The 12708-nt window shown below is 38.6% G+C and overlaps 1 protein-coding gene across 3 annotated transcripts in view; it reads right to left on the minus strand.

The window, feature by feature from the left end:
• Positions 1-12708, minus strand: part of RAD54B (RAD54 homolog B) — a 62088-nt gene that overhangs the window by 19350 nt on the left and 30030 nt on the right. For 2 of the 3 annotated variants that reach the window (XM_038127788.1, XM_038127789.1), the window contains 2 exons: positions 4822-5022; positions 1333-1620 (listed from right to left, as the gene is read on the minus strand). In XM_038127788.1, coding sequence (XP_037983716.1) covers positions 1333-1620; positions 4822-5022 — 489 coding nt within the window. Of the gene's footprint in view, positions 1-1332; positions 1621-4821; positions 5023-5859; positions 6143-12708 lie in introns of those variants that run through there. The other variant, XM_038127790.1, reaches the window with a different exon arrangement.

Raw genomic sequence — 12708 nt, forward strand, 5'->3', positions numbered from 1 at the left:
AAAAGCTGCATTTTTATCAACTATAATCATAAACTTCATGATGAAGTGAAAACCTCTGACTGTTCCAATATCAAGGTCCCGGTCTTGTAAAGTATCTCAGTAACTTCTGCAAGAGGTTATGCAATCAGACATTAAATAACGTGATTCTCCTGTGTAAGTGAACCTAAAGACAGAGAGTCCAACCTATTGATGTGTTGAGAGCTCCCAAAATATGATACAAGGTATTCAAATTCTCCAGAAGTCACAGAAGACAACTGGAATAAAAAGCAACTCTTTAACAAACCAGTGCAGAAACAGCAAAGTTGTTAATTTATGTGCTGAATATATTGGCCTTTTTTGGTCAGATTTTCAGTTTGAATGCTAATGCAGCAACATCTTGCAATCTCAGGAAGGAACGTTCTTAGATAAAATGTAATCAGGCTAAATTAAGACCAGAAGTTGGTGTTAATAAGAACGCTCTTTTATAATTACCACTTGACTAAGATTTCATTGTTTATTTACATAGCAGCCAGGTAACAGCTTCAAAAAGTCTCATGGTATCAGGATATGATGTAAGAACTCGGATGGAGGTATCATAGTAAGAATGTAGAAAAAAAGCTGTATTTTTTTAAATAAGCATTGCTCTGCTTAGCAACATGTTTTTATGCTCATTTTTATCTTCCATCTGAAAGGTAGAGCTACCAGCAGAACATAGTCCCTACATGGTTTGTAGGCAAAAGAATAGCTCTGCTTAGATAATCAACACCACTCTTAAACAACTGCTTAAACAGCCTGTTCCTATACAACATGTGAACTCTCACGGCTCTTCAGCACATAATACTTCTAGCACTATAAAGCTAAACATTTATTCCAAAACATATCTGGTTGAGGTTTAGTTACACTCACCGACTGTGAACGATCAGGCATTGACAGAAGCAATTCTCTCAAAGTGGCACAACTTTTCTATTACTGATCCTCCACTGCAATTACTGTGCTGCCACGTTATGGCTGTATTTCACTGAGCCCAGTGGGAAGCTGGAACTCATCTAGAACTTCTAGTATGTGTCAGATTGTTTCAATGATCAGCAAACTAATTTTCCTTGGTAAAACTCTCAGAAACCACTCTAATGTGTTTCCACAGCCATCTGTAACAACTATGAAAAATATTATTCAGTGCAGAGTGTTTTACTTGTTAGAAACACATATGACAAAATCCTAGCATGGTTAGATACCAGTACTGTATGCCAGAAATACTTCAGTAATACATTGAGGAACACAAAAATTTTGGTTACACATTCAATATTTTTTGAGAGTCAGAGGATGTTTAAAGAAACTTTAAAATTTCAATCTTACTTGTAGCATTTGGATCATGGCGAGGTTTGCAGCTCTGAGAATCCCTGAGCATATTCTCTTTAGTACTGGGTTGACAGACATTTTTGAATGGCTTACAGAATGGTTTTGTATTAGTTTGAGATAATGCAGTTGCATCTGTGTCATGAGTCCCTATTCCAGCCTGAAAACACCTGCCACTGCTGAAATCATCTGCTGAAATTACACCCATCACTTCAATTTCTTTTCCGCCAACCATCAGTGTTTGGCCTTCATCGAGGCTGTCTAGCTCTTTAGCTTTATATCCAGTACCTAAAAGAACATAAAAACGAAATAATTAGGACAACACGGGAAGTATTTCTTCCTTAACACCAGTACTCATCTGCAGGAAGGAAAAACTGTGAAAAAGTTATTCATTCTGAAACATTTAATTGCTACACATAAACCCTTTCCCTCCTTAACAGAGTGATACATGAGTGCTAATAATCAGAATTAGATAGCAGAGTATATAAGCAAAGACTCAGTCATCCTCATCACCAACCAATCTCAAACAACTTTTCAAGACAGCTTTTAAAACATAGCTCCATGTGGTAAAATCCAGAAGTATCCCTTAATAACCATACTAAGTCCTTTTCCCTTTCTTTCATGCTCCCAAAAGAAGTCTCCTAACCCCTCTTGCTATTGATCTAAAAGTGTATCCTACTTTTTACATAATTCTACATTCGTTTTCTGACACTTAAAGATTCAGATGCCTCTGAAATCTTCACTTCTACATATGCTCTGGAACATGGTCTGATTACTGCCAAGACTTATGAGTAAGTTCAATAGTTGTTGGGCTTGGTCAGGGGAGCATTCTCACTGCAGCTACAAATACAATTACAAAACACAGCTACAGCTGGTCTCATTACAAAATACAGCTACAGCTGCCACTTCCTTTTAAGACAACAGTGTAGGCAAGAGTGGGGGTTCCCTGTTTTAGATAGAATTCTACTTGTTGAAGCTCTCACATAAGAAAGAAAGGACATATCATTTATTTTCTTAACTCAGAGAGGTCAAAGCCACATCTCTGTTTCAGAATTCTTTACCTCAGTTGTTGAATTTGTGTAAATTTGGATGAACAGGCTTGGATCCTTAGTGAGGCCAGCAGAAAACTTACAAACAAACAAACAACAATGATAAAAACAAAACCAAAAAAAAACAAATTAAAAAAAAAAAAAAAAAAACAAAACCAAAAAAAAAAAAAAAAAAAAAGAAGGCCTGACTGTGTAGCCCAGCAGTTAAATCACTCAGCTGTGAAGAAAGAAGCAGAAAGAAGCAAGGCCTCCCAAGGCACATTTTATCCAACAAAAACCATATATAAAGTATAAAGACTCCTGGAAGCTGTTTGCAAAGCTTGGGTCTGCTGCTTCTAGGAATGTGAAATATTGGAAGGTGAAGCTCCGCATTTGAATTCCTTTAAGAGGAAAAAATTACTGAGGTGTTTCACAGTCTAAGAGTCCAAGCAAGTGCTAAAAACCAGGCTGGCCAAAAGGGAAAGGGAGATACTTTTCTTCCTCTCCTCTGACAGTATTCAGAGAGCACACAGTGAACCTTCTTTGGCTCTTGAAGGAACACTTGCTTTCAGGAAAGAGCTAAAGATGCCTAAACACAAAAGAATACATGTGTCTTCCTAAATAGGATGCTTAGGGAGGGCATTTATGGTCCTCTTTGCTCTGCATTTTTATTTTCTGTTATTATCTCTAGATAGCTTCAGGCTGAACATACTGAATGCAGATGTATCCCTGTCAGAAGAGTCAGAAGAGTCTAATTCTAAGACTGGATGGGCTTTAAGGGTAGATGGAAACTGAGAAGGCAAAAAGCAAAACTACAAAGCTCAACTGTTTATGCAGCTACCAGAAATAACTGTTTCTGTAACATGCAGCAATTTACAAGAGAGCACGTCCTAAATTCTTTGCAATGCATTATTAAGGAATTAGGACATTGCAGAGGAGAACAGTAACATGTTCTGCTGCCTCAAAAATGAGCTATAAGCTGTGCTGATTTTAGGTTCCCTTGTGCCATCCTTGATCCTGCCCTGGTAAGCCTAAGGAAAAAAAGAAAAATTCTTCCTTTGCCTTTTTCTTCCTATTTAAAAATAATAATCCCAAGGGCTCATACACATTCACTATAAACTTCCCAGTATTACATACAATTTTGGAGGCAAGCACCACTGCTGGACCTTTCCTTCTCACTCAGTGAGTTAAATAATTGCAGAAATTTAAGACTCACACTGCTTAAATTGGTCAATTTATTATCTTCTTAGAATCAATATGAATTGAAAGCAACTCTGAATGGGCAAGTTAGCACTAATGGCATTGGTATTGCGCTCTCTGACATCATCAAACACGGTAAAAAAACTTTTAAGTTTTTTTTAAGTTTTAAGAGAAAATCACAATGTTCATTTTTCTATTGTGTTTGCTGCTAATTCAAGAAGACAGGACTTGAAAAAACACAAGAACAACAGGGTGGTGGCTGATGCATTCCAGGCATTACTCTCTTTCACTCTGCCTTTTTCAAAAACAAGCAAGTCTGTACATATATTGCTTTGCTATAAATAAATTCATATTAACTTCTAAATCACAGACTGATTTGCAAATCAAAACTGCCTGGTCCTAACAAGGCTCACAATGTCATGAGATCACAATGTCATGATTGTAACAAAAGAGCAGAGAAGCCATCTCTGACCTAAAATAAATCAAATTATGCTTTGCAAAAACATTGTCCAATCCTACTCCCTTACAGAGTATCTTTGGCTCCATTAGCAAAGTTAATTCTTGCTTTGCTTTCAGTAAAAAATTACTGCTTCAAGTTGATGGCAGCCTATGGTTTGCAAGTCTTATTTTTAACTCTGATATCAACCCAAACTATGTCTTACAGCAGCAGCTGCTGCTAAAACTACAAGACTAAAAATTGCTACGCAGTTGACTTTGGCTGGGCTGGAAAATGTTGCTGTTTGCCTGTCTTTCCAACAAAGATAATATTTTTAGCTGTTTGACTGGCTGAAAAGTAAAGATCCAACGTCTGAAATTCCTGATTGCCTTAGTGCTGTCCGGAATATCTACAAGAAACTCACCTGTGTCTTTTCCCCAAATTTTAACTCCTTCACTTCTGCATTATGTGAGCAATCAAAGCTGTCACTTAGCATTTCTGCTGAATTAGTACAGCCGTTCATTTCCAGATTCTCTCTTTGGACTAGCATTTGGTGTTTCTGTGAATTATGTTATTCAGCCTGCTCCAGCCTCCCCCATGCATCTGCCTTATATGTAATAAATATAAAGCTGTCTTGCAGTCTTCCCCCCACCCTGAGAAAAAAGACAAACCAAAAGCAAACCCAAAATCTCCACTGTTTTTTCATCCTGTGGTCAGCACTGGAATGAAGAACTAAAATATCTAAAGAGCTGGGTCTCTGTTAATTCAAAGCACAGTGATTTTCTGCCAGGTGTTCCTTTGAGCAAGTATGAAATTCTACAGTACCTCTGCCAATGTCTTTGCCTTCCATATCTTTCAATATTACTGACTTTCCTTTTGTAATAAGAATAGCATCGCCTTCCCACTTCTTGTGCTTTTTCTTTGATGCCTTACACCACACGACACTGAAATATTTCACAAGGCAGTCAGGTGCTTCCTGAGCTGCTTCTTCCTTTGCAGTCCCTGATGTTGGCAAATACAGTGCATCTAAAAGGGAAATAAAATAACAAAGAATATCTCAGGTTCTCCTGATAAAGTGTACAGTCTTTTGCATTTCAAAAAAATCAAGACCAATCTATAAATTTTGTCTTATAAAAACAAAGGGGTATATTTCCTGTCCTTATGGTAAATTTGGATTGAGATAGAACACCACACAAGGACTAATCCTGAAAAAAAACCAAAACCAAAACAACATTACATTGTTTCAGAAAGTATGTACTTCCAGGGAAATCAGATTATTTGTTGCATTAGTAAGTGACCTCCTAATTTGACATACATACAAAACGATACCAATGGAAAAAGAATAAAAGGAAAGGCTGAAAAAAAAAGCAAAAGGTTAATGACCACAGGAGAAAATGAAAACAGGGTCCTCATGAGATGGTGCTGGGCAATTTTCTGAAAGCAAGGACAGGAACACAGAACTCAGAAAAGGGAACAAAGGAGTCCAGGAACCAGATCTGGAGCTGAAGTCATCTGTACAAAGTAGCAGAATAACTATAACAGTAATAATACAAAATATCATTTCAATTTCTTTCCTTGCACCCTTCAAAAATAACTAATTGTGCAAATCTTGAAGCAGACCATCTCTTGAGTATGCACCAACTCAAACACTGTTACTAGGCTTAGATTGATTTAGATTTGTCAGCAGTTACCCAGTTCCAAGTGTCATGGATGTAAATATTAATAGGCAATATTTAAGTTAATAAGGTTAAGAAATGATAACAGAACAGACAGCAGTTGATTATAACACTGATTAAGAATAAACACATGCTTTCAAGAGTTAGCAATCTGAGACAAGTATGGCAGAGAAGTCACCAGCATTACCTAAAGGAGTATCTTTAGCATTCCTTTTCAGCACATGCACAGCTTCAAAAGGAGAATCAGACTAATTTTCATTAAAATACCCTTGCATGCTGGTTAAAAGCTTAAATAGGCTTGCTCCTTTGATTCCATCTGGGATTCAACACTATACAAATCTGTTACAAAAAAGCGCTTATGCCACAGACTAACTTTTCCAAAATTTGCAAGTGTGCTGGTATTTAAAGGAGAAGCAGCAAGAGGAAATTCTTGCTCACAGTAACAGACTGACAAAGAAGCAGCTTTACCACTTCTACATCAAGTCTACATATACCTAAAACTGCAAAATACTCCTAAGTTACACGCCTAAAATGAGTTCAATTTTTCAGAGTAGTGTTTACTAGAAAGGTATTATCTAAATGAATTTTCTTTCCAAAACACCCCAAAAGTTGTATTGTCTGTATAGAACTCTATGCTGACACAGTGCCTGAAGCAGACAGGATTTTCCCTCTGTAGATGTTTCTCCAGTGCATTAGCCAACATCTGTAGTTTCACGCAGCAGATGTGTCCCCATCTCCAAGGAATAACAGAGCAGCTACTGAACACTGGCATTTCACAGAAGGATAAGAATATGGAACACAGTAACCCTTTTTGAAATGTAGGGAATTCTTTGTAGAATCTTGGTAAATGAACCAGACAGTAACAAAAAAATCCTTGCAGCTCTGTAAAAGAGTTAAAAGGGTCTATTGGATCTTCAGTAATCACAAGTGGTAAGATTTAGAGAAGTGAAAGAAAGAGGGGGAAGAGAGGAAACCTGAACCCTGCAAAAGATTAATTTTATTCTATATTGAGCTTCTAATTGTAAATTGATTCAACAGAAAATGCAAGATGGTTTTCTTTTTGTTTTTCAAACTGATTCTCTTAGTTTAATCAACAACTACTTTCCTTATATTAAGATTTTAAGCTATTACTGCAAGAACTAGAGATTTCACTGCAAGATTTTCTTCTTCTCTCTTGAAGGATGGCCATCCATAAACAAATGACCACCTCTTTGTCTCCTTCACTGACCTCCCACATGAGTTTGGTGACCCCTGAGATCTGTGTTATGGTCATTGCTCTTTTGCTCAGGGCATCCCGGATGGTATTATCTGAATCATCAGTAGCTTAACTTTCATGTCAATAACAAGTGTTCAAACTTTTCTTATCCCTGCTTCATTTAAAATAATTGGAAAACAAATAATTTAGAAACAAAGCTGGAAATTGACCAGCCTCAGGAAGGTGATGATTTACAGAAATCAGGACGGGATCCAGGAGAGGGGACAGGGAGCATTCCAATGGCAAACCAGTTTAGCCTTTTGTTATAGTGACTTTTGCTGAAGATTTCCAAAGAATCCTGTCCCCAGTAAGAAGGAAACTGGGCATCAATATTCCATGCAATAATGCCATGTTTCTATGGGGAAAATGAAAAATTATAGCTTCTGCAATGTTCAGATTTCTTCCCTCAATTTGTCTTCTGAATTAACATAACTTCTTTTTACAGAAATATTCAATAACAATTTATTTCTATGCTACATAATTTATCTTCCTTTTACCAATAACTAAAGTATATTTTCAGATAAAAAATATAAGGGTTTTTTAATTAAACATTTTTATGTAAAAATAATTACATCCTCTCAAAATTATCTTTTACATAATTTCCTTGCATAGAAAACCTAAACCTGTTCACCAACAATGCTGATTAGGTACTTGCATTCAACCTTCTTTTATCTTATCAGCTTTGTTTGTATTCAGCTTCACACCTATTTAACTTTAAAGATTATTCCAGTGCAATAGCAGAATATTCAAATTCAATAAATACAGTGTCATGAGCTTTTCAGGAATTGAAATGAGAATGGTATGGTATGCACAGGAACTAAGTTCAGTGCTTGATATAGGGGTACAGTGAGCAGCAGATTCAACAGAATCCCCTTGCTGCTCAGAGACCATAGACAGTATCTGAAATAGAGCTAGGTTTGCTGAGACCCTGCAAGACAAACTGCAATTGTACCTTCTGGCTCTGTTAATCAGTTCAGAGTGAAAATAATAAGTAACAGCAACCAGGCATACCCTGTGGTATGAGAAACATCAGGAAATCATGCCCACTCGTTTCTCTCCCAAGCAGCCAAAAGCCCAGCCTGGCAGTGAGGTTTGCTTAACCATGAAGAAACAGTAGCAAGAGGCATGGCTTTCCTCCCAAAGGAAGGGCTTGGGAACTTTAAAGACATGGCTAACAAGGCTTTGAAAAGCTTCCACAAATAAGCTTTTCTCTGTGGTTGAGAAAACAAGGGCTTAGGTTTCAAGATATAAACCATAGCCTCGCTGATATGAGGAAAAGTTTCAGCAGCCTGGAAGGTGATGATTTACAGAAATCGGGACGGGATCCAGGAGAGGGGACGGGAGCATTCCAATGGCAAACCAGTTTAACCAGTTTCTGATGAGCAGGATGTAGAGAAAATGCATCGATTAAGTGCATTAGGTTACTCCCAATGCAGCAAGAAAGCAGCTGCACCATGAAAGACTAGCCAAGGTAACTCCAGTGTTCATTTCCAGGGCACTGGGCTGCAGCGCCGTAAGCGCGCGCGTTGCCCTGAGGAGCGAGGGGCACGCTCCAGTGAGCCAGGCACTGGCACCTTGGCCTGGGTGCGGTTTAATGGATGGCTCAACCCCATCCAACTGCAGGCTGCTGCCAAAGCCCGTGAGCTCACCTTTCCTTCCCTCTCCTGCTCTGCTTCTCATCCCCCAGCTGCAGGAAAGCCCATCACCATGAAATGAATCCCATCACCAACTACAGCCAATACAGGGAAGGGGTATGTGCAGTTTGGACCAAGGAGACTGGGGGGCTGCCCATCTTTTTGTAGCAGCTACAGTTAGGTTGGGGTGATTTTTAAACCACGGGTCCTGTGTTACCCATCACCTTCACACCCGAACTTCCACGACGTAAGCATGTATGAAATGACAGGCGAGTTTTCCCTCAAAGATTGCTCTGAATCTTCTCAAAAAAAAGCACTGTCACAATGCAAAAATTACAGCTTAGAGAGGACAATGTCGATTCAAGTTGCACTCTATAGCACTAAGGAACAATTAAGAAATAGAGGGAGGCAAATTAAAAAATCTGAACTGCAGTAAAAGAAGACTGGGGCTTTGAATGAATCACAGCCCAAACTTAATGCCAGTGCTCTGCTGTACCCTCTGCAGTGACTCTGCTCAGGTGCCATCAGTCTGCTCCATGGAGTCTGCACCATCTCCTTCTTCTGAGCAGAGGAAGCAATCGAAAAGCTCCTTAATTAATTTGTAACATTTTGAGAACAGACGTTTACATAGCAGTTAAATGTCTAGTTGCCTGTGGAAGATCTATATGTCACACACTCCTAAGATATCCCAGGAATATTTAAAGAAATATGAGTCAGATAGCATTATCTTTCACTTGCAAAGCTATTTCAGTCTAATAATAAACTTAATACTATGCTAGCATGTAAATGTATATCAGTGTGCCTCCAAGATGGAAAAAAAAATGTAATAACTGTTCCCATGGCACTTCTGTGAGACCTCAGGAGGAGTACAAACAGTAAGAGTCAAACTGGCTTGCCCTAAACCTACAGGAATCAATGACAGCTGGGATTACATTTCAGAGTAATTTGATTACAACCCAATGCTTTGTACCTCTCTTTCCAAGACAAAATGTATTAGTAATTCACTTCTCATGCATGAGCATAGATAACAAACTCACCTAAAGACTGATATTTCAAGCAGGAATATTTTCTTTGGAAAACACATCATTGTTCTAAATTCAAAATTATTTTTAAGGAAAAATACAAATGATTAAAAAAAATATTTTTAGACTTCTGTTTCAAAGTTTCTTAATAATCTGAAATGCCAATCAAACTAGCCTCTAGATTCCTGACCATGTGATACTATGGGGATTTCCTTTAGTAGATTTTATTATACAAAGCTAATAACTTTGCCAGGCCTCCATGAGTCCACAGTACATCTTCCATGCTAGCTGTCTCAGTTTAAGCACACATATTCACACACATGCACAATGTTCAGAAAAACTGGCAGTGATAGTAAAATCACTACTTATAAGAAAAAAAATCACAGATTAATCTAGTCTTAGCCACAATGAACTCTTACTTCTTGTAGAAGCTCTACTAACTCAATGCTCTGGCAAAGAATCTAAAAATCTGTGGAGGAGATAACACTTTTTTTTTTTTTGCTAAGCTAAAACTTTTTCCATTCCTGAAAGCTAAAAGCTTTTAGAAATAAATGCAGTTTGTACAGTATCTACAGCTTAATTTCTTGAGGATAACACACTGGACATGCTCTAACTGAGGTCGAGAACAGGTTTCTCTGTAGTCACAGCTTTCACTCCTCAGACCAAAGCTGAATTTCTTCCACAATTCCAGCAGGGAATTTTTCCACGGCCCTCTCCTTCAGACCATGGTCCTCTCTCTTGGCACCAAACAGGTAAGGATGGCAGAGGGGACACAGACCAGCTACAAGGAAAAGCAATTTTGGACATGAAGCCTGAAAACAAGAAAAGACTATTGCTGGAAAGGAAGGCTGAGGTTGAACCAGTGGAAAATTGGCAACTGGGTAAAAGACTGGAAGTCTGAGCTGGAAGCAGAGCATGAAGGGAAAGGCTAGAAACCAGACAGGGAGTAAAAGAGTAAGAAGACAACAGGACACGTTAGAAAAATGGTTAGGGAGAACCACTCAGGCAGACTGGGATTGGGGTCCAGCATAAGAGTCAAGGACGAGACAGAGCTGGAATTTTCTGAGTAGGAGGCGGTGCAAAAAAATCCCCAAAACTTACTGCATCTCATCTCTGACCCTCAAAATGCAAGATTCACTATGAAAATGTATAGCTGGAAAACACTGAGGGAAATCACAGGACACCTTGGGAGGAAAACATGAGAACAGGAGCTGATTAGGCAGTGATAGGGAAAATAGAAGTGGAAAATGACAACAGAAGAAACCAACTAAAGACAACATGGTCTTGTCACAGAAGGGCACTGACTGCACAAAGACATGAAGGCACTCAAACACAACGTCCTGGTAAACAGGGCAGACTCAGGTTTGGTAGCTGCTCTGCAGGTGAATAGGGCTGCAATGGAAGCTTTAGGTGCAATGTAAGAGATGGAGGTAATTAAGCTCCTGAACCAGATCCATTTCACAGATCATTCCCTGCAAGACAAACCCAAATGAATTCTGAGTTTAGGACCAGCAGAAGATCCAGAATCAGACAAATATCTTCTAGTGGACAAGTCCACATAGGCAAAGCAGGAGTTAGAGCTTGAATCATCGTATCACTTTCCCTGAAGTGCCCTCAGTACCTCCTGCTCTTCAACACAAAAAATTTTCGGTCTTTCAATTTCTTTGCTGTCATCAAACTTGGGCAAAACTCACCGGGCAAACCACTGCATGCCTTGATATTAATGGTGTACACTGAATTCAGTGATATCTTAATGCAGTCATTTGATTTATTACTTTAAAGGGGAAAAATAAGGTTTTCAACCCTGCCTTACATAGATGAAAATATCAAATTATATGGAATAATCTATTTAGAAATGTTAATTTGCTCCAAAACCCAAAAGATTAACAACCTCATGGTAAGAAATTATGCTACCTACCTGCCCATCACCCCTATGACCCATCTTCATCAAGCGAATAGTTCTAAGGTTGTGAAGTCAAGCAAAGTTTGAAGATGTCAGAAATAAGGTGCTCCAGTGACCTGATCTGCCCCACTGTGCATATACATCCATGATAAAGTCTTCAGTGAAAGCATGCTGCACTACACTGCCATGGAACCTCTTGTTCATTCAGTGCAGGGAACTGAACTGCTGGAAAGGCGGGAACAGGGGCAGGAAAAAAGGCTGCTGTTGCCTCTGCCATCCCTGCACTGCTTTATTGTAAATTGCAAAAGGTGTGGGATGGACAAGGCTGCAAGGACAGATATTCAAATCTTGTGGTTAGATAAGATGAATAATGCCTTAAAGAACTGGACTTTACTTGCAGGTCTTCTAGAGTTTCTCTGTGATGTAAAGAAAGTAATTTAACCCCAACTTTCAGCAATAAATATTTGTTTGAGCGCCTGACTTGTGATTCAGTCTCGTTTGTATTAATAGTGAACACTCATGGGTGTAACTGGAAGTTGTGGTTGGGAAAGATTAACTGTACAGTATCCTAAAGCACTGAGACAATGCAGTCCTCCATGATTCAGTCTGCACCATCCACAAAAGTAGGGCCTTTTGGTGTTATTCTCTCTGCCTCAACTCACGCTTTATCTCCTAGAAAGTGGAGGTTGCATCAACTTTTTGTCTCACAAGGATGTTGTGAAACGTAATTACATCTCGTAAGCACTCAGATACTATCACAATGAGCACCAGAGGAAAAAAAATTAGCTAATTAATTCAAAATAGTTTGAAAAATGTGCTGAGAACAAGGCGTAGCTCTGTAACTGAACAAAGAGGTTGAAAGAAAATACTGAATAATGACTCACTGAGTTGACACAGTCCGTTCTGTGAACTGGCAAGGAAGCCCACAGAAATACAGTTATTAATCATGTACCTAATGATGATACCCAACAGAATGTGAAAACTGGGTTCAGGTTGTTTTATTTGCGAATTTATGAACACTTGAGTAGTAACCTTTATTTTCAAATAGGAGCCTTCTATATACAATAACAGAGCTGGTAGATGTACTTAATTCAAACCTGTAGGAACAATCCTCTCATCACCATTTAATGAAACATTTACCTCTTAGGGGTATCAGCTGTAGAGGAGGATGGAGAGCACATACTTTCAAAATTACAGCTCCATGGCAGAAAACTATTCTTCC

This window comes from Motacilla alba, chromosome 2 (genome assembly GCF_015832195.1).
Source record: "Motacilla alba alba isolate MOTALB_02 chromosome 2, Motacilla_alba_V1.0_pri, whole genome shotgun sequence".
Classification (NCBI taxonomy): Eukaryota; Metazoa; Chordata; class Aves; order Passeriformes; family Motacillidae; genus Motacilla; species Motacilla alba.